Source organism: Schistocerca nitens, chromosome 7 (assembly GCF_023898315.1).
Source record: "Schistocerca nitens isolate TAMUIC-IGC-003100 chromosome 7, iqSchNite1.1, whole genome shotgun sequence".
NCBI lineage: Eukaryota > Metazoa > Arthropoda > Insecta > Orthoptera > Acrididae > Schistocerca > Schistocerca nitens.
Genome location: NC_064620.1, coordinates 364904059 through 364926932, shown reverse-complemented (window position 1 = coordinate 364926932; position 22874 = coordinate 364904059). Strand labels below are relative to the sequence as shown.

The window sequence follows — 22874 nt, the reverse complement described above, 5'->3', positions numbered from 1 at the left end:
CACATATCACCCGAAAAAGACCTTAAACCTGAAACTGATGTGGGACACCCATCACATGATGAAAGTGAAGCACAGTCTATAGCATCCAATTCTTCACAATCACATGGAAAATCTGCACCAATGTCTCATCTCCCTCCAGAAGACATATGAGGTTTCCCAAAGGCAAAACCAAGAAAAAGATGCAGTCACGGATGGCCTAAAGAAAGAACAATGATTGTGACCAACACACTGGAAAGGAATTAACTACAAATGAAAAGGAAACGAAAAGACATTAAGGGACCTAAAGCAAAGCAAGCTTTAATCCTATTTGATGAAACTGATGCTGACAAAAGTGAATTAATTTTGCAAGATTCTTCAGATGATGAGACCTTTGATCAGACATAACTGATTCCAGAACCAGATACGGTTAACTTTGAAAACTTACAGTGCTCACCCAAAGTGGGTGACTTTGTTTTAGTAGAGTTTGAGGCAAAAAAGAAAATATACTATGTAGGAAAAATTATTTCAATTGCAGGAGAGTCATCCAAATGTGAAGTTACATGTCTTAGGAAAAGTTTGAAACTAGAGAACAAATTTGTGATGCCTGTAGTTCCAGATATTTTGTTCATTGACACAAAATGCGTAAAAATGTTATTGCCTAACCCTGCTACAGCACATAGCAAGACAAAAAGACAATAATCTGCTGTTTCATTTGAGATAAACTTTGCTTCTTATGATGTTCATTAGAATTTGAGGCACTGTCTCACTGTACCCACCATTAAAAATTCTACAGTGAGACACTTTAATTTTTTTTAAAGGAAAGAGAATACATTAAAATACTATTGTACCACTTTGAACATACTTAATCACAGTATACATGGTTACCATAAGATATTAAACCAATAAAGATTTTTTTAAAGTGTAATTTGGATTTCAATTTTTGCGTCTCACTGTTCCCATTCTTCCCCTACTCATCAGAGGTTTAAAACCATGATAATGCTTAGTTATCTTGATGGCATAATTGTCTATGGGAGTGTTATGCAAGAGCATGTGCAACAACTAAGGGAAATATTTCTAAAGTTAAAAGCAGCAAAGTTAATACTGAGTATAGAAAAGTGTAATTTTGTGATGGGGAAGATAGCATACCTAGGTCACATCGTAAGTGAAGATAGGGTTAATTAGAGCTGAACATGAATTTCCTGTACCAGAACCTGTAAAGAAGTTGCCATCATTCTTAGGATTCACAAACTATTACTACCTGTTCATAACAGGATATGCAGAAATTGCTAGACCATTGATCCAGTTGTTAACAAAGGGTACTAAATTTGTGTGGTAGAAGAGCGTCAGCATGCTTTTGAGGGGTGAAAAGAAGTTTTAACATCAAGTCTGATATTGGTATTTCTGGATTTTAATAGTGAATTTGTTTTATGATGTGATGCATGAGACCATGCACTTGGCTGTGTGTTGTCACAAGAAGTAGAAGGCATAGAACACCCTATAGCTTACACATCAAGACACTGAATTCTGCACAAACAAATTATTCCAAAATGAAAAAAGATGTTAAGCCTTACTTACAGGATCACATATTTCAAATGTTATCTGTATGATAAAAAGTTTAGAGCAATAACAGATCACGCAGCATTCAAATGGTTGTTGGCATTAAATGATCCTTCTAGTAAGTTGATGTAATGGGCAGTGAATTTGATTTCAAAGTAATGCATAAAACTTGTAAGAAGTATGGAAATGCAGATGGCTGAAGTAGAAAAGTAGTAGTATTATATATTAGGAGCAAAGAGCATAAGGAATGGCAAACTACACAGGGAGTGGATGATGAATGTAAGCAGCATTTTAAGCAGTCACAGTTTTGTATGCAGGATGGGTTGCTATGCAGAGAAAGCAAGTTGGCATCACAGGTAGTGATACCAGTGAAGCTAAGGAATAGAGTGCTACAAGAGATTCATGATTACATTTTAGCTGGACCTGGAGACTGCAGATCTACCAACACAAGAGTATCAAAAATACAGATGTAAATCAGTATGTGTGTAACTGCATACAGTGTGCGCAGATTTGTGTCAAACAAGAGTACCATTGCAGAGGTTTCCTGAAGCATTAGCACCAATCAAATTTTTGGGGATTAACATTGTACATTCAATAAAACACCTGCAGGGAATAAGTACATACTCACAATCACAGATCATTTTTCAATAAATGTAGAAGCGGTCACTACGCCAAACCAGCATGCAGCAACAGCAGCACAAGAGCTTGTGAATAATTGGACACTGAAGTTTGGAGTCCCTGAAGCAATAGTAACAGACCTGGGAACGAACGTCATGTCAGATTTGTTCAAGGAATTGTGTAAGTTACTGAATGTGAAGAAGTTAAGGACAAGTCCTCTCCATCCGCAAACCAATGGAAGAACTGAAGGAGTGCATAGGACAATTGAGAAGATGCTTCTTACTATGTTGACTTTCTTCACACTCTAACTGGAATGTCTATTTAAAGTATGTACTCTCTGCCTACAACTCAAAATACAATGCGAGTACAGGATTACCACCATATATAATAGTATATGGTCATAAAGTGCTGTCACTGTTCAACATACTGAAAAGGAAGAAAGCAAAGACTGGAGAGTCTGTTAAGGAAGTTGCCAGATTGATTAGGAAAATTTGGAGTAGAGTGGAGAATGCAAATATAAGAGCACTGGAGAAATGGGAAGAAGCAGTGGGCTGTATGGCAAGAATGTCACAGTATAAGGTTGGGCAGTGGGTGATGCTATCAACTTCATATACACCAAAGGGAAATACTAAGAAGTTTTTTGCAAAGTTTCAAGGGCCATTCAAAGTGGGAAAGACTGTGTTGCCAGTAAATGTCAAGATTCAGTTGCCAACGAGAAAGACAATTGTGCATTTAAGGTGGTTGAAATCTTTGCAAGGGAGTGCAGAAGTTGTGCTAGGGATAGGAGATGCAGGCCAGAAAGGAAGAGTGAGGAAAAAGGTATCGGAAGATAAACAAGAGATTGTAAATGAAATGGTAATGAGGAACCTCTACAGATTAAGATCTAGGAGAGAAGAGAGTCATTTAACAACTTTTTTTTTTTTTTTAATAAAGGCATAGATTTAGAGTAATTAGTATAAGCAGTGGCAGAGCAGCAGTGAATTTAAGAGAGAGGAAAGTGTTAGGTATTTCTGCCTGTAAGTGAGGTGCAGAGAAGGCAAGATGATGCAGTTCATAGTGTGACTACTGATCTAAATAGGAGTAGAAGTGTTGCACAACCAGCACCTGGAAGAGAAATGTTGTTCACCAAGCTGGAAGATGTACTGATGATGTCATCACTGGGTGATACAGGCAGTATTCAATACATGGGAAATGCGTAATGAGGTGAGAAGTTTGGATGGATTTGACAAATTCTGTGGGGGAAGTGATCAAGCCGGTACTGTACTTTCAACAGATCGAGGAGTGTTTGTTGTATTCTACCTTTGACAGGATGGTAGTAGCATCTAGTTTATTGAGCAGAGAAGCTTATGTCAACAAAGAGGCTAGAATTAAGCAGGAGAATTTTGTTATTAAATGGAAGAGCATGCGAGATAATGAGGCCTACTTTCCATCTGCCTGCTGCAATTTCAGGGATAACTCATCTGAATATTTCACAGCCTCGTTTGCATTGGCCAGAAGGGTCCATGGAAGTGCTACCTGCTGCAAATCTAACTACCTTAACTCTAGGGCCAGAATTTATGCAGTCTGTAAACACGCTTCTTAATCAGCATGAAGAATGAGTCTCCCTGGAAACCTTATTGCAGCGTGTAAATTTATATCAAGAAAATCAGTACTGGAAAGAGACAACACTTACTATTGTCATACCAACCAACATAGCTACATTTGTTCTGCTGAGCATAGTCCTTGTTTTGATACATAGAAGATGAAGCACAAGACTGGGTTCAGACTCCACCATCATTCTGATTCCAGTGAATTCTATACCCTGAGCATAAAAGAAGCAGAAGGAAGATGAACACACAAGAGAATAATATTAAAGATAGTCGATTCATTTTAGCTAGTAAGTTTGGAATAGGGAGTTAGAAGTTACTGTGCAAGAAGCCTAGTAATGAGTTAAGTTCAATGGTGTATAAATGTGTAATCTTAAATAATAAGGTTAAGGAAACTGTTAGAATAATTCTTAAGGGGCAAAACAAAGCCAGAAGAGCCAGTTGCCAGGAGCTCTGATGTAAAGGGTAATCAGGTTTGGTTGACCTGAGGGACTGGGTCTTGATGAAAAGGAGGGCAATATAGCTGTAATGATCATATTTCGTCAAAAAGTATGCGAGAACAGCAGTGAGTTGTAACAGAGCCAGCTGCATGTAGGAAAGAGCGTTATGTGTTGCAAAGAAAAATATGGCCAACAGGTGTTGCAAAGCAAAGCCAGCTGGGCATGTATAGCAACAGCCGATGCAGCAATGCGCTAGCTGAAGGATAGAAGCCTTTCCTCACTTGCTTCTATGGAACTGTTTAGAGAACGTGCCTTAAGCCAGGCTCATCCAAACTGTGCCCCTAGGGCTCTAGCGCCTGCAATCGCCTGAGGCCAGCGCACTGGGCGAATTCGTATGTTGTTGAAGTGGGCGAGCCATGTTGCTTAGCTGACCGAGCAGTCTGCCAACCACGCCGTACCATGCCACTGTATGCACGCTTCTTATGGAAGACAGACCACATGCCAGCAGCAGTCAAAAGCATTGACATAACACAAAGCTGTTAGTCAACAGATGTAAGGCTACAGTGGATCACGATGAATGGTCAGCAACAGCAGACAAAGAAAGGAGGAGCAGTGCATATTTGTGTTTTGATGGATGGAAAAACATATGTTGTAGTTTGAGCTCAGTTTTCAAATAATTAAAACACAAATATTCCAACAGATAAACATTTATTTTGTGATCACATTTGCACTGTCCTTGCTAGCATCTATGACCACTTTTCAGAGGAAGTGGGGGGAAACTGCACCTAAAACTAATCTTTTTTTGTTAGTTTTTTATTTGGGTTTCAATGAACGAAACAATTAATTGTTAAAATAATAAAAGTGTTTTAAAAAGACGATTATATAAAATTAATTACAAGGCTTTTTTTTATGGTAGGAGCTGGAAACAGGTGGGAAAAGTTTGCGTGTCAGTTACAATTGATCACTGAGAATTGCAAAAGCAGGGAAATCCTTTGTGGTTGGGTGTCTCATCAAAAATTGCCTGGTTGACTCGGCTTGTATTTGTCTAGCAGACCTCATGGAAAAATTTAAAAAAATAGCTCTTTCACCTCAAACTGTTGCTCACCGAGTTGAAGATATGGCCTCAGATATGGAGCAGCAATTAATGGAGACAGTGGCAAACTTCATTTCATTTTCTATCACTCTTGATGAGCCCATGGACGTTGCAGACATATTTCAGCTCATCATATTCATTCAGGGTGTCAATAACAATCTGTGTATCACTGAAGAATTTCTCCACCTTATACCATTAAAAGACACAACTAAGGGTTTGGATATTTTTCTAGACATGGAAAGTGTATTCAAGTCAATGGGTTTAAAATGGGAATGCCTGACCAGTTAACAACAGATGGAGCCCCTGTGCTATGAGGAATACACACTAGATTTCTGGGTTATGTCAGGTCAAAAATGGCTTATGTAGGTAAAAAATAGCTGAAGTCGGCTGTTCCTTATTCACAGCAGTCCATTGTCGGATATACCCGGAGGCATTTTGTATGAAGATCGTGAACGTAAAAAATTTTATGGACACAGTTATTTGAATAGTTAATTATCTTTGCTAGCATGGACTCACACATCACCAATTTAAAGAATTTCTGGCTGATACTGAAGCGGAATACCTGGACAACCCCAACCACACTAAAGTAAGATGGCGGAGTAGAGGGAAGGTGATTCATTGGTTTTTCTCCTTGAGGGACGAAATCAATACCTTTTTGGAAATGAAGCGACATCCAGAAAAATTACTTCGTGATCCTAAGTGGGTGGCGAATTTGGCTTTTTTGAGGGACCTAACTGGCCATTTAAATACTTTGAGCATATCACTCCAAGGTGAAAATCACTCTGTTGTCGATTTAGTGCAGACAACTCAAGCATTTAAAAAAAAAAATCTAATTTTGTGGGAGAAACAGTTGTGAGGAGAATTGTGGACACCTACCTGCATTAGACAGCATTAAAGAAGATGTGGATTTTTCAGATTGTGTTCATATCATTTGCGAATTACAAGATGAGTTTGAAAACAGATTTTTGGAAATAAGTGAGCTTCAACTGGCCTTAGATATATTTGTTCACCCATTTTCCCTTCGGCCAAAGGACATTTCAAAAATGTTTCAACTAGAGCTGATTGACCTGCAGTGCAATATCTGCCTGAAGAACTGCTTTCTTTTGTTCCTTTCCATGAGAGAGGTATCCTCGTTTGCACAAGCATGTGGCCAAAGTTCTCTCGATGTTTGGTTCCACATATATTTGTGAGCACTTTTTCTCCCTTTTAAAGCATGCTAAAACTAAGAACCATTCACTACTTAGTGGTAAAAATTTGACTAGTTTTTGAGGTTAGGAGTCTCTCGGAATACTGTACCAAACCTAGACAAAATCATTTCCTCGAAAAAGAAAAATATGTAAAATGTTAATTGTAAGGATTAAAGGTCTTTATAACCTTCATTCTATTTTTCTAAATATATTTTCAAACTTGGTCAATTAAAATTATTGTGTACAAAACAGCAAACTAAGGATCCAGTGTATAAACTCTGAAAAGGGATACAAAAAGCTGCAGCATGAAGTGCAACAAAAAATATTTACTTGTAACTACTAACAGTAAGAATGAGAATCTATACCCTGTACATAAAATTATTTCTAAAATAGAATATTTATTACACTAGGTCATTTAAGAAATTGATATATCTTTCAGAAGATGCCTACTGTACATATGACGAGTGTTCATATGCAACACTAATAAAACCAACCTGAGGCTCAGAAAACTATTCAGTTCTTCTTCGATGGTTGTTTTGGATATTGTTTTCTAAAGCTTTGTGTAATAATTCTGCCACACAAGCACTAATTGTTCCCTAAACAGTAAATGGTTTGCTTGTTTTACCAGCCATCGACCACTTTTACAGGGCTGCACTTCCTCTGTTATTTTGTTTACAATGGATCTGACCACGAGACAGTCCAGGGCAGAGTAGTGTTCCACAGTCTCACTTGCTCCGCACCTATCTCTCTCACTCCTATGCTGACACTAGTGACGCACAGTCGCATACTGGGTGCCAAACTACACTGCCTTGTGCATGCGGAGCGTAGCCATGCCCGCCGGGTGCAGTTCATGGATGAGCCTACCTTAAGCCCTAAATCAAACACAGGCTGGAGCATATAAGTACTCAGCAATTCATTTACTAAAATATTCTCATTTCAGTGTCGCAGTCTATACCATAATCCTGTGACACCCAGAGCGACATCCCGGAATGCAGTACAGGATACACTGTTTGACCACAGGACAGGGCAGCCTGCCCTCAGTCACAAGAGAGCCACTGTCACAGCACAGAGCTGCTCGCTCACTGGAGGGAGGTCACGGCCTCCCCTACGGTATTGTCAGCTGCGTTGTGGCACTGTCATTATCGTTGCAGCCAGAGACATCACTGACTTTGGAATTTGAGTAATGTCACACTAAGCCCTACTCTTTGTGCTGTCAGCAATGCCGGACATCTATTGTTTCACATGAGAGGCAACTGGAAACTCCACGAAGCTGTTCCTGGTGTATTATGACCAAGGGCCAGAATAAACAAGTTAATTAAACAATCTACTGTCATCCTAACATCTCGTTTCACTCTCCATGTGTGACAATCAAAGGGTCATCTATTCTTGTCTCCAACTAAGCCTACATCTGGAGTTCCCATATCTGCTAATAAAAATCATATGGTCGAATTTTTATTTCATTTTCTTTTCCATTTTTTCTTCATTAATCTATCATGTTCTACTTGATGTTATTTAACTCCTTATCCAATTTCACTAACCTGTTTTTGAATCCTAAAGATCTATTAGAACTTTTCATACCATATTTATATTCAAATCCTAAAGCTCTGCAATTTATTGTCTCTCAATTGAAAGTAGTTGAAATAACAGGCTTTCTAGGGAACATGTTTTTGTTTATTTAGCCAAATTTCATATTACAGGGTGTAGATGCAGGAGAAGCTGGGGAGGCTCGATGGCATAGCTTCCTCAGGACACTACAACAAATGTTCTTGCAGCCAGAATGAATACAGACATCCCTCATATTTGCATGACAATTGCCCCTCTGTTAAGCTTACCCGTGGACACTAGCTTGCCAGACCCTGTAACTTTGGAAAGGCACTTTAAAAGTGCTAAATGCACAGTTCTGGCCCAGTCCTCAAGTGCTCTGTCTCAAAGCCTGGGATCCTCACAACCACTCTGCATGCTTTTCTCTGTATTGTCATTTACTCATTCAGTCTTTACATGACTCATTATGCATTCAAGTCAAATTTAGAAAGTTCCAGACATTGACTATCTGCATTTCAGTTTGGTGAGTAGCCATCCGTAAGTGTTCTTGCCAAACTGATCAAGACATTGGACATTGGAATTACCCTACTTGGAATACTTCAATAGTCTCGACAAGTCATATATTTTCACATAATGTGCTCATGTATTAGGATTGGGGGGGATGTTTAGGGGGGACTAAACAGCGAAGGTCATCAGTCCATGTATTAGGGGGCACATACAAGACAGATAAGCTGTAGGCTTTCTCTGTGGCTAATGGTAGCCAGATAATGATGGCCAACCAGATAGGACACTCTACCTCTTAATTCATCCAGGTATATTCATATTTTTCACAGGGCACTTTGTGAAGGTCATATGATACTTTGTGTCAAACTGGCACTGCCAGAGTTGAATGCCATGAATCAAAGAGGATGGTGTTGACTATTATGAATTGTAACAGAGGATACAGAGAGTGCAGTGCAGTGGTTGACAGCAACTTCTTTGTAATTATGTCAACTAGAACCAGTTCTTTGCTATGGAGTACAGCAGATACTGTCCTTCACCTCTGCTGCTGACACACTGTAGGGTACAAAATTGGTATTGTTGCTTGAAGGACTGAAGGAGGTCACCTGAAGTTATAAGCCACAACTATGTTGAGATGTTAAGAAATGCCATTAGCACAGTACATAAGGATCAAAAGGAATTTATGGCAATGGATCCTACTTGTCAACAGGGTAGTATGTTGAGTAACCTTAATGTGAGACAAAGACAGGACCCCCTGATCTATCACCACCCTTCACAAGCTACTGGCAGATTATATGCACTCATTTGTTTACATGCATACTATTCCACCACAAACCTCAAAAATTTAAAGTACCTCTTTATCATTACCAAATTATGTCGTGGGAGATTACTTAGGGACAATCCTATTGAGGAAACATGAGATGTCAAAAATAGATTTGCAAACTTTGTACGCTTCTGCAACCAAACTAATCAAGTTCCGGGCAGTTCTTGATCAATTATACACCAGTATGCTTTCAGACACTTCCACACAGTTTTATAACCCATGCGCTCATGAATTGCTGTTGTAATCAAAGCAAAAAAGCATACTCCACCTGTCAAATTCAGTTTGGTATGTGTACATTTCAGTCCTCATGCAAGTTTCTGAGTGACCTTAAGAGCAGCAGTAGTTCCACAACTGCAAATAAAATTGAGAGCTGCTCAACATCAAATGCTGTTTTTGTTTGGGGAGGTCAAATGCAAGCAACACAGTAATTCTAGTATTCAGAAACTTCTTTTAAAGTTTCAGTGACGCATAATTTATTGTCCTTTATTGTCATGTTCATTATTTTTATGACAGGAATTGTAATGTGACATGAATTATTGTAATGTGACAGAAAATCAGAAGATACAATCAGCATTTGTTCTTGTGCACAACTGTTTTTATCAACATACCTCTAAAACAATAAACACTTTACTGTCTTCTTGCTTTCAATCATTACTGTATCTGTGTATGTAATTTTCATAAAACTTCAAAAAACTTCTAAAAAACATTTAAATTCTATCATCTGATATTGTAATAAGTTATGAAGAGCTAGCCATACTTTATAACAGAATTTATCAGATTTCAGATCAATCAGAAAAATCACATCTCTGGTTATAAAGAGAAATCCATATAAAGTATATATTTTTCATATTTACCTTATTTCTCCGTTAAACTGTATGTGTGTGTGTGTGTGTGTGTGTGTGTGTGTGTGTGTGTGATTTTGTAAATGCATGCACACCTGCATTATGCAACTAATTTGTAGGGTAGTTCTGAATATAATACTCCTTTACCTCGAAGTAAAAATGCTATTAACATTCATACAATTGTCACTGGTTCCAAAAATGATGAAATTTGAACAATATTAGCTATACTGTTGCTAATAAAAATGATTGCATGAGAGTAAAACATTAACTTGTAATAAAAGTACATAAGTTTTGTTACTACATGTGCACTACTGTTTCTATATCCACAATAAATTTAATTTGCCATTATTATGCCAAAAGGCATATTACATTAAATGAAGTTATCGTTATACTTCCTTGCAGAGTTAAGATTATCATTTATGCAAAAATCAGCTAACCACCTTGAGATTGCAAGAACATTTGATCTCTGATCGCATTGTCAGCAAATGAAACACAAAATAATAATTCAATAATTTCTGTGGGTATGTAACGTCACACAAAATGTAGATAACATTTCCATTATTAAAAATTATATATCTATTAACATGAAAGAACATTTGTATATTCATTTGCTTCTTGCTACTAGTGGTGGTTGATTAGATAGGGCCATGTTTGTAAACAAATAAGCTTTTCACAAATTATTGTCAGTTTATTTAGCTTTTTCCAAGCTCAATGATAATTATCTGTTGTTGTGCAATAATTCATTTAAGACACATACATATCCATTTCCTCCAAGCCCACACTGATAAAACAGAATGAGTTAATAACCTATTATTCAAATTTTGCAGGCTAAATACAGTGTGGTGGAGAAATGCTGTTCCAAATCTTGAACAATAAAAAAATGCTATTACTGACTTTTTGATCATCTTGGTTATACAATGGAGCACCACAAAAAGTACATGTAAAACATGCATAAATAATACATAAATTACAAAACATAAAAAATTAAGTTAAAATAATACTTACTGGCAAAAGGCAGTATTTTGTTTTAAATTAATTTTCTCCACAGAGAAAGTCATTATATACTTAAGAGACAATGTGCATACAGCTCCTTGACAATGAGACATTTACAGCACAAATAGTGTCTATGCTCTTACATCTCTTGTTAACATGTCTCTTCAGATGTACAGCTCATTAATAAATACATAATTATGATAAGATTCGCAATTTAGCTGTGCGTATGTACAGTTTGCTATTGCAGGTTAGGTGTACACATTATAACATCCACTTATGTACATGTGCCATACATCAAGCATCGATTTGTGCATTTTCAGATAATTACAGCTGAACAATAGATTCAGATATACAAATTAGCATTGCTCATTTGTACATTTTTTGCATTAACTGCACCATAAAATAACACAAATATCTTTGGCATTTAATTATGCAAAACTGTGTTCTTTGAAGTCACATATAAACACTATTACCATAAAAAGGCAACTGGTTCTATTAGTACCATAGCTAATCTGACAGTTGTTATTGTAACACATGGAAGCTCATTTTCATCTGTTCCTCTTACATTCAGTATTCACATTCACTATTCTATTTTTGAGATAAAAGTGTCAATATGTTTTTTAAATTGTGGCAAAATGTTCTTTGTCTCATCAATGTGCTACTAACATATTTTAAAACCCTGAACTTGAAAGCTCATTACAAAATAAGTTAATGTAATCTTGTCAGTAATATCACAGGTCTTTGGAAGATACAGAAAAGTCTTGCTATCTTATGCAAGAAATAATCTGTCAGTATATTCTGAACAGAAATATATTCTTAGAAGCATTATTTTCCTAAAAACCATTTTATCACATACATTTTACATTTGTTAAAGTTGTCATCGAAGAAGTAATATTGAAATTAAAACAGGGTAACATATTAATATACACAAAGTATTTACAATTTACATTGCCATAGACAAGTAAATAAAAATAAATAATAAATATGTTCAAGTATCAACAACAACCACATTTTTTCCGGAAAAATGTGGTGTTACAAAAATAAACTTCCTTTGTACAGTAAACTTCCTTATAAAATATCTAAATGTTTTTCATAGTACCGTATGATATCAATAAAACTCCATGAAGTGTATAAAACTGCACAATATTAACATCTGTAAACTTATTACAACAGAGGTGAATTTGTTCCTAAACAAATTTATATTTGCTTTATGAAAACAAATTAGTTTTTCTGTTGTATAATTGTGTTATATCATTATGATAATTTGTGACTGGAAGACTATTCATTCTTCTGGTGAAATTATGTTGGCAATACTAACATATGACCCAAACATAAAGCCACAGACACCAAATATCATAATGCAGATATCTTTACAGAGTATCCAGTTATATCTTCCAAGATCATCATGCCAAAAGGTAAGAATCTCTATCAGAGGAGGAAATATGAGAGCTAATGTGGAACTGCTGACTGCACCGACCAACGAGATGACAGCTCCAAGATTTGGAATAGCAATAGCGAGGCAAACTGGAAAAGAAAACAGATACATTTCAATTATTTTCACATATGTGACTAGATGTTCATTCATTTTGGAGTTGAAATTTCACATGAAACCATTTCATTTTAGCTTATAACCTGTACACATTACATGCTGCAGGGGCCAATATACAGTCACAATACAACATAAATGTAAAAACATTAAAATAACAATATTTTACTCTTTTAAAGGAAGAAAAGGGAGGTGTAGAAAAAGGAACGCAAGTTATTCATGTTTAGTGTTATTGGTGTCTTGATTCTCACTTTCTTTTGTTTGTATCACAATTTTATTCATCCTTCTTATCTCATCAATTTTGGGTTATATTTCTTTAACTAATGTTACATCACAGAGCCATTTAATACAATAGCAAAAATTTATTTCCTATCCTCTTATACAGAGTTGGGGAAGTAGAGAGGGGAAATAGAGTGACGCACAGAAAGAGAGCTGATATTATCTGAAGGTAACTCTACTTACCCCCCATGAACCATGGACCTTGCCATTGGTGGGGAGGCTTGCGTGCCTCAGCAATACAGATAGCCGTACCGTAGGTACAACCACAATGGAGGGGTATCTGTTGAGAGGCCAGACAAACGTGTGGTTCCTGAAGAGGGGCAGCAGCCTTTTCAGTAGTTGAAGGGCAACAGTCTGGATGACTGACTGATCTGGCCTTGTAACAATAAGCAAAACGGCCTTGCTGTGCTGGTACTGTGAACGGCTGAAAGCAAGGGGAAACTACGGCCGTAATTTTTCCCGAGGGCATGCAGCTTTACTGTATGATTAAATGATGATGGCGTCCTCTTGGGTAAAATATTCCGGAGGTAAAATAGTCCCCCATTCGGATCTCTGGGCGGGGACTACTCAAGAGGATGTCGTTATCAGGAGAAAGAAAACTGGCATTCTACAGATCGGAGCGTGGAATGTCAGATCCCTTAATCGGGCAGGTAGGTTAGAAAATTTGAAAAGGGAAATGGATAGGTTAAAGTTAGATATAATGTGAATTAGTGAAGTCTGGTGGCAGGAGGAACAAGACTTCTGGTCAGGTGACTACAGGGTTATAAACACAAAGTCAAATACGGGTAATGCAGGAGAAGGTTTAATAATGAATAGGAAAATAGGAACGCGGGTAAGCTACTACAAACAGCATAGTGAACACATTATTGTGGCCAAGATAGATACGAAGCCCACACCTACTACAGTAGTACAAGTTTATATGCCAACTAGCTCTGCAGATGACGAAGAAATTGAAGAAATGTATGATGAAATAAAAGAAATTATTCAGATAGTGAAGGGAGATGAAAATTTAATAGTCATGGGTGACTGGAATTCGAGTGTAGGAAAGGGAGAGAAGGAAACGTAGTAGGTGAATATGGATTGGGGCTAAGAAATGAAAGAGGAAGCTGCCTGGTAGAATTTTGCACAGAGCACAACTTAATCATAGCTAACACTTGGTTTAAGAATCATGATAGGAGGTTGTATACATGGAAGAACCCTGGAGATACTAAAAGGTATCAGATAGATTATATAATGGTAAGACAGAGATTTAGGAACCAGGTTTTAAATTGTAAGACATTTCCAGGGGCAGATGTGGACTCTGACCACAATCTATTGGTTATGACCTGTAGATTAAAACTGAAGAAACTGCAAAAAGGTGGGAATTTAAGGAGATGGGACCTGGATAAACTGAAAGAACCAGAGGTTGTACAGAGTTTCAGGGAGAGCGTAAGGGAACAATTGACAGGAATAGGGGAAAGAAATACAGTAGAAGAAGAATAGGTAGCTTTGAGGGATGAAGTAGTGAAGGCAGCAGAGGATCAAGTAGGTAAAAAGACGAGGGCTAGTAGAAATCTTTGGGTAACAGAAGAAATATTGAATTTAATTGATGAAAGGAGAAAATATAAAAATGCAGTAAATGAAGCAGGCAAAAAGGAATACAAACGTCTCAAAAATGAGATCGACAGGAAGTGCAAAATGGCTAATCAGGGATGGCTAGAGGACAAATGTAAGGATGTAGAGGGTTATATCACTAGGGGTAAGATAGATACTGCCTACAGGAAAATTAAAGAGACCTTTGGAGATAAGAGAACCACTTGTATGAACATCAAGAGCTCAGATGGAAACCCAGTTCTAAGCAAAGAAGGGAAAGCAGAAAGGTGGAAGGAGTATATAGAGGATCTATACAAGGGCGATGTACTTGAGGACAATATTATGGAAATGGAAGAGGATGTAGATGAAGATGAAATGGTAGATATGATACTGCGTGAAGAGTTTGACAGAGCACTGAAAGACCTGAGTCGAAACAAGGCCCCCAGAGTAGACAACATTCCGTTGGAACTACTGACGGCCTTGGGAGAGCCAGTCCTGACAAAACTCTACCATCTGGTGAGCAAGATGTATGAGACAGGCGAAATACCCTCAGACTTCAAGAAGAATATAATAATTCCAATCCCAAAGAAAGCAGGTGTTGACAGATGTGAAAATTACCGAAAAATCAGTTTAATAAGCCACAGCTGCAAAATAGTAACACGAATTGTTTACAGAAGAATGGAAAAACTAGTAGAAGCCGACCTCGGGGAAGATCAGTTTGGATTCCGTAGAAATACTGGAACACGTGAGGCAATACTGACCTTACGACTTATCTTAGAAGAAAGATTAAGAAAAGGCAAACCTACATTTCTAGCATTTGTAGACTTAGAGAAAGCTTTTGACAATGTTGACTGGAATACTCTCTTTCAAATTCTAAAGGTGGCAGGCGTAAAATACAGGGAGCGAAAGGCTATTTACAATTTTTACAGAAACCAGATGGCAGTTATAAGAGTCGAGGGACATGAAAGGGAAGCAGTGGTTGGGAAGGGAGCGAGACAGGGTTGTAGCCTCTCCCCGATGTTATTCAATCTGTATATTAAGCAAGCAGTAAAAGAAACAAAAGAAAAATTCGGAGTAGGTATTAAAATCCATGGAGAAGAAATAAAAACTTTGAGGTTCGCCGATTACATTGTAATTCTGTCAGAGACAGCAAAGGACTTGGAAGAGCAGTTGACCGGAATGGATGGTGTCTTGAAGGGAGGATATAACATGAACATCAACAAAAGCAAAACGAGGACAATGGAATGTAGTCGAATTAAGTCGGGTGATGTTGAGGGTATTAGATTAGGAAATGAGACACTTAAAGTAGTAAAGGAGTTTTGCTATTTGGGGAGCAAAATAACTGATGATGGTCGAAGTAGAGAGGATATAAAATGTAGACTGGCAATGGCAAGGAAAGCGTTTCTGAAGAAGAGAAATTTGTTAACATCGAGTATAGATTTAAGTGTCAGGAAGTCATTTCTGAAAGTATTTGTATGGAGTGTAGCCATGTATGGAAGTGAAACATGGACGGTAAATAGTTTGGACAAGAAGAGAATAGAAGCTTTTGAAATGTGGTGCTACAGAAGAATGCTGAAGATTAGGTGGGTAGATCACATAACTAATGAGGAAGTATTGAATAGGATTGGGGAGAAGAGAAGTTTGTGGCACAACTTGACCAGAAGAAGGGATCGGTTGGTAGGACATGTTCTGAGGCATCAAGGGATCACCAATTTAGTATTGGAGAGCAGCGTGGAGGGTAAAAATCGTAGGGGGAGACCAAGAGATGAATACACTAAGCAGATTCAGAAGGATGTAGGTTGCAGTAGGTACTGGGAGATGCAGAAGCTTGCACAGGATAGAGTAGCATGGAGAGCTGCATCAAACCAGTCTCAGGACTGAAGACCACAACAACAAGAAGTCTACTTACAGTGAAAAACCAAGGGGAATCATCGAGGCCACTATAGAATACAGATTATGTAGGATCTAGTATCATGAAACATTTCCATTGCTATTACTTCTATTGAGTTTGCAAATTGTCACTCCATATGACTCTGGTTGTGGTTTACATTACAATGGGTTATTTGTAGAAAGTGGGATTATATTTTGACTATCTACTAACGAGTGTAATGAGTTAACTTTTACTCACAACTGAACATGCCTGTAGCATAATTGATATAAGAAGGGGAACATGGCACTATGATGGGCGTCCATTTATGTTTAGTAAGACAGGAATCTACAGCCAATTCTGTGACACAGTACGTAAGAGTGGTCTTGAATCGAAAATTATAGTAACTGGGGTAAGAAAATGTTTGTTGTAAGCTATTACATAACATACAAACTGGATTTCTGGAGTGGGCATAGGCCTTGAAAGTATTATTGGTGTTACCAAAATCATTATTTGAGTCTGCCTCTACTATTGTAGTTTTGCTTGGTGGATTACTTTCCCTGTAACTGTCAATCTAATTTTTAATTCAGTAATTAACTTCACTGTAAACCTTAATTATTAATTTAGTTTGCAATCCAATAAAGATTGAAAATTATTTCTTGTCATTCAATCACAGATTTACAGTAACTGGTCATAAAATGTACACAATATGACAAATAGATTGCCTGGAAATAACAACATAATTCACAACTTTGATGATCTGAAAACAGTGGAAAAGGCTGAAATTGCCTTGGAGCTGTGTATCATGTTTCGACAACATATTGAAAAGCCCACACACAGCCAAAATTGGAAACAGTGACAGTGACCCAGTTAATTTCATTACACTCTGCTTACTAGCAAACATTCTTTTGTTGAACAGTGAGAGTTACATATAATGGATCTCTCTACGCAACACTGTGTACAGAATATTTACAAGACATAATAAACATGGCTCCCTTTGGTAACACTGGGCATCAATGAAAATGTTTCGGGCTTAAAAATAGTAAATTTACATGTATTTCCATCTGCTGAATTCAAAAATCACCATAAAAATGACAGATTAGCTCTTGTTTTGAAGATAAAGTGACATTTCATTTTTTAGAGTGAAAATTTTAAATTTGGGGGAATTTTTTTTTTTTTTTTTGGGGGGGGGGGGAGTTGGCACACCTGTCAAATAACAAAACACAAATGCTCTTCAGCTGTTTGTAAGTCATAAACATAGATACTGTTGCTGTGACTGTGAATTACATGTAGTTTTTACTCAAATTAATGCAAAATTTCTGGTTCGCGAGTGCAAATTTTTTTTTTTTTTTTTTTTTTTTAGTGTAAAATTTGTAAAAATGCCACGAAAATGTGTAAATATGGTGAATAAATTTTGTTATATTTGTGGTGAAATAACATTTTCCTCACAGAAATTCAATCTGATGTCTCTTGTAAAGACTGCCTATCAGTATTATTTTGGTATGAAAGTAGGGGACCAGTCTTGGGCTCCACATAAATGTTGCAACGCATGTTCAATTACACTGCGAGAATGGCTGAAAAAGAAGAAACAATCTATGGCTTTCGCTGTGCCTATAATTTGGCGGGATACAGATGACTGCTATTTCTGCCTGACTCCACCTATAAAGGCAGGATTGTCTATGAAGAAAAGAAGAACAGTTCAGTACCCGAATCTTCCATCTGCTATTCGACCCATTCCACATTCGGATAGTTTACCAGTTACTACTCCACCCGAAAATTGTGTGCTTAAAGTAGAAAATGAAGACAGTGTGGAACAAGAAGAACCAAACAAGCCTTCCACATCTCATGACCCTGATTTTGATGGAAAAGATGATAAACCACACAGACTGAGTCAATCGGAATTGAGTGATCTCATTAGAGACCTTGGCCTGTCAAAGGAGAATGCAGAAATTCTTGGGTCTCGACTACAGCAATGGAATCTTCTCCAAAGTTATGTGAGAATTTCACAGTACAGAAAACATCACATGGAACTGCTTCCCTTTTTTGAGAAGAAAAATAATCTTGTTATTTGCTGCTACATTAATGGCTTGATGAAATCTTTGAATCTGAACCATGATCCAACTGAATGGAGGCTATTCATAGACTCCTCCAAGCTTAGTTTGAAAGCTGTGTTACTCCACAATGGGAACCTTCTTTCATCTATTCCTGTTGGTCATGCTGTTCACATGAAGGAAACATATGGAAATATGACAGCTCTCTTGGACTCAATTAAATATCGTGAACATAAATGGAAAATCTGTGGTGATCTAAAAGTCACTGCCATACTCCTAGGAATGCAACTGTGTTACACAAAGCATTGTTGCTTCTTATGTGTGTGGGACAGTAGAGATAGGAAATTGCATTATATTAAAGAAGACTGGCCTGCAAGAAATCTTCACCCTAGCGAGAAAAATGACGTTGCCAAGCCTCTTGTGGACCCAAAAGACGTTCTTCTTCCATCCCTGCATATCAAGCTGGGTTTGATAAAAAACTTTGTCAAAGTTATGAACCAAGAAAGACAGGCCTTTAAGTACATAGGAGGGAAATTTTCAAAATTAAGTTAAGGAAGGCAGGCATTTTTGTCGGACCACAAATAACAGAACTTGTAAAGGATCCTGCATTTGACCAAATTTTGGAGGGGAAAGAAAAGGAAGCGTGGGAAGCCTTCAAGAGTGTTGTTCATGGATTTTTAGGCAACAAAAGAGATGACAACTACAAGCATTTGGTGACAGTGCTCCTGCAAAAATACCGTAACCTTGGATGCAACATGTCCCTTAAGATCCATTTTCTCCACTCCCGCCTAGACTTTTTCCCTCCAAGTTGTGGAGCTTTCAGTGTTGAACATGGTGAGAGATTCCATCAGGACATTTCTGTTATGGAACAAAGATATCAGGGCCATTGGAATGAAGTAATGCTTGCAGATTAATGTTGGTCTTTGTGTAGGGATTCTACAGAACTCCATTCCAAGAGGCAAACTAAAACACGATGAAGTCGATAGGCCACCACATGATTCTCTTCAAACACTACCATCCGCGAAGTATTTTTCCAGATTTAGAACTCTTAGCATGTAATTATCAGTTGAAAAAAATCCAATGCACTTTCATTGTTGTTAGCATGTATGTAATTAAAATGTATCCTTTTCTCTCAATCCATTAATATGTAATACTTCCACCTTGTGTATACCATAGAAACTAGAGCTAATAAAAAATTTTCATTGTCATATTTGTTTTTCTCAACCCAAAATTAGTAGGAATTGCCTCATGAAGTGCTCGAAACATTCAAAAATTACTTTTTTGTTGCCCAGTGTAATAGCATGAAAATTAACCATCATTAACCATGGTACTATGGTTATAGCTGAAGATCTTGTCTTATGAAGCAAACCTGACAGACCATAAAATTATTCTGTGACATTACCTTACAGATATAAATATATTGTAGTGTATGCAACTGAAAATGAAATGTACATCAGATGAAGACAACAAAATCTTTTTGTTCAAAGCCCCTAAGTGGTTCTCCTGTTCAGTGTTTTTAAGGACCAAACAACAAAATTAAAATAACAGCTAATTCACAAATTTTGCTCCCTCAACTGTTTTTCCCACCTGCTGAAAGATCCCCTGGGCACTTAAGTTTGAAACACAATCACATTTTTGCATTACTATGCAGCTGGTGCTGTTCTTTACCCTTACCTATCATTACAATTTGCCAGCTAACGAATAGCAGAATCGCAGCATATTTCCATTTCCTCTAAGGCTTTGCTCACCTAGTGAGCATTACTGTCTTACTGGCTACATTGATCTGAACACAACCACACAACAAAAATAATAAGAATTTACTTACAAGTGAAAATAACTAACACTGTGCGTAAAATATACTCTCCCAGCATTTGTGCTCTCTCAGTTTCCAGCCGAGGTCGAATCAAAGGCCATATAATACTCATTGGAACATAAAACTGCAAACCATAGGAGAAGAAAATGGCAACTGCCATCATCAGTCGTACTGACTGTGCCAACCTGGAACATACAAACAGTGTGTGTCAAAAAGGGAAATGTATATAAATAAAACACAGATATTGGTGGATAGTAAAACAGCTGGTATTATTTGAAGTTGGACCCAGTTATTCTGGAAACTAAGAGAAATCACATTATGGACGTCATTACGAGACTAGTTCACACTTGTTACAGTATCACAAAATATTAGGGTTGCTACTAGTTCTGTAGAGTGCTGTTTGCAGTAAACATCTTTGCTTGAACAAATCTGGCAATAAGTGTTAAGGATCCTGTAATACCTAAAATATACTGTAGTAAAAATTTTTATACTGAACCCTTTTGCCTCTTTATTTATAAGTTATACTAACAATAGAAAATCCAGGATGGAATGTAACAATATTACGAAAAGGAAAGTTGCTACTCACCATATAGTGGAGATGCTGACTCGCAGATAGGCACAACAAAAAGACTGTCACAAATAAAGCTTTTCGGCATTAAGGCTTTTTTCAACAACAGATGTACACACACACACAACTGCAGTCTCAGGCAACTGAAACCACACTGCAAGCAGCAGCACCAGTGTACGACGGGAGTGGCGACTGGGTGAGGGTAAGGAGGAGGCTGGGGCAGGGAGGTGGAGGGACAGTATGGTGGAGATGGTGGGCAGTGAAGTGCTGCAGGTTAGACAATGGGCAGGAGAGAGGTGTGGAGGGGGAGAAAGTAGCGAAAAAGGAGAGATGTAAAACGACTGGGTGTGATGATGGAATGATGGCTGTACAGTGCTGGAATGGGAACAGGGAAGGGGTTCCCAACTGTACAATTCAGAAAAGCTTGTGTTGGTGAGAAGGATCCATATGGTACAGGCTGTGAAGCAGTCATTGAAATGAAGGATGTCATGTTTGGCAGCATGTTCAGCAACAAGGTGGTCCACTTGTTTTGTGGCCACAGTTTGTTGGTGATTGTCATGCCCACATAGAATGCAGCACAGTGGTTGCAGCTTAGTTTGTAGATCACGGCTGGTTTCACAGGTTCAGATTCATTAATGACATCTTTCATCATGTGATCTACTAGATAAGCTGCAACCACTGTGCTGCATTCTGTGTGGGCATGGCAACCACTGACAAACTGTGGCCACAAAACAAATGGATCACCCTGTTGCTGAACATGCTACCAAACATGACATCCTTCATTTCAATGACTGCTTCACAGCCTGTGCCATATGGATCATTCCCACCAACACAGCTTTTCTGAATTGCACAGATGGGAACTTTCCCTGCAGTACATCCTATGTTCCTGTAACCCTCCTGGTCTCAACCTTCTTTAGCATCTGTCCTCACCCATCCAGCCCCTTTCCTGTTCCTATGCCAGCACTACAAAGAGCCATCATTTCACTATCACACCCAGACTTTTCACTTCTCTCCTTTTTCGCTACCCCCACCCTCCTCCCCACCTCTCCCCTGACCTCCATCTAACCTGCAGCACTTCACTGTTCATCACCCCCAAAATACTATCCTTCCCCCTCCCCACACCAGCTTCTTCCTTACCCCCACCCAGTTGCCACTCCCATAATACACTGGTGCTGCTGCTCACAGTGTGGTTTCAGTTCCCTGCCTGAGACTGCAGTGTGTGTGTGTGTGTGTGTGTGTGTGTGTGTGTGTGTGTGTGTGTGTGTGTGTGTGTCTACATCTATTGTTGACAAAGGCCTTAATGGCTGAAAGGTTTATTTGTGACAGTCTTTTTATTGCGCCAATCTGCAACTCAGCATCTCTGCTATGTGGCGAGTAGCAACTTTCCTTTACATAATATTGTTATACTAATAATATGACTATAGAACAGACATTTGTAGAGCTCTACATTCCTTATAAATTTTTTTACATTATGTCTATACAACAACCTGCCAGCCAATGTATAGTAGGATTCAAGCATATTTCTATTTTCAAATCTGCTGTAAAATAACTTACAAATCCCTTTGTGGCAGATTCAAAGTGATGCTTCCCAATTTAACCTTTTCTCCATACTTTAGGTACCCAAAAAATCCAACTGATGTGTACAAAGCTGCTACAATAACCATTCCTGTATTTAGAACTCCAGTCCATCCACCAAAATCCTGAGGGGTTTTCATGTTGTTTTCCAGAGGAAGGACCTGAAAAAATAAGCAATACAAACATGATTTTTGAAAACAATTATTTGAATTGTGCAAATACATAACAGCTTACAGAATTGTGCAAATACATAACAGCTTACACCTTTTATTGGAGTATTGTGCGAGATTATTAATCTATACCATCATCTCACAAGACAACAAAAATGAAATAAGAACATAGGAAGATCATCAAGTACATTTGATTGAAATACTGTGTGTGTGTGTGTGTGTGTGTGTGTGTGTGTGTGAAATGCCAAATGAAAATGCCCAACGTTCAGAGT

At 37.9% G+C, this 22874-nt stretch overlaps 1 protein-coding gene across 9 annotated transcripts in view; it reads right to left on the bottom strand.

Moving 5' to 3' along the window:
* Positions 1 to 9792: 9792 nt before the first annotated feature.
* Positions 9793 to 22874, bottom strand: part of LOC126195282 (proton-coupled amino acid transporter-like protein pathetic) — a 269764-nt gene continuing 256682 nt past the window's right edge. For all 9 annotated transcript variants that reach the window (XM_049933824.1, XM_049933822.1, XM_049933820.1 and 6 more), the window contains 3 exons: positions 22412 to 22593; positions 20302 to 20474; positions 9793 to 12685 (listed from right to left, as the gene is read on the bottom strand). In XM_049933824.1, the coding sequence (XP_049789781.1) occupies positions 12444 to 12685; positions 20302 to 20474; positions 22412 to 22593 (597 nt within the window). In that variant the 3' untranslated portion in view covers positions 9793 to 12443. The remainder of the gene's footprint in view (positions 12686 to 20301; positions 20475 to 22411; positions 22594 to 22874) is intronic.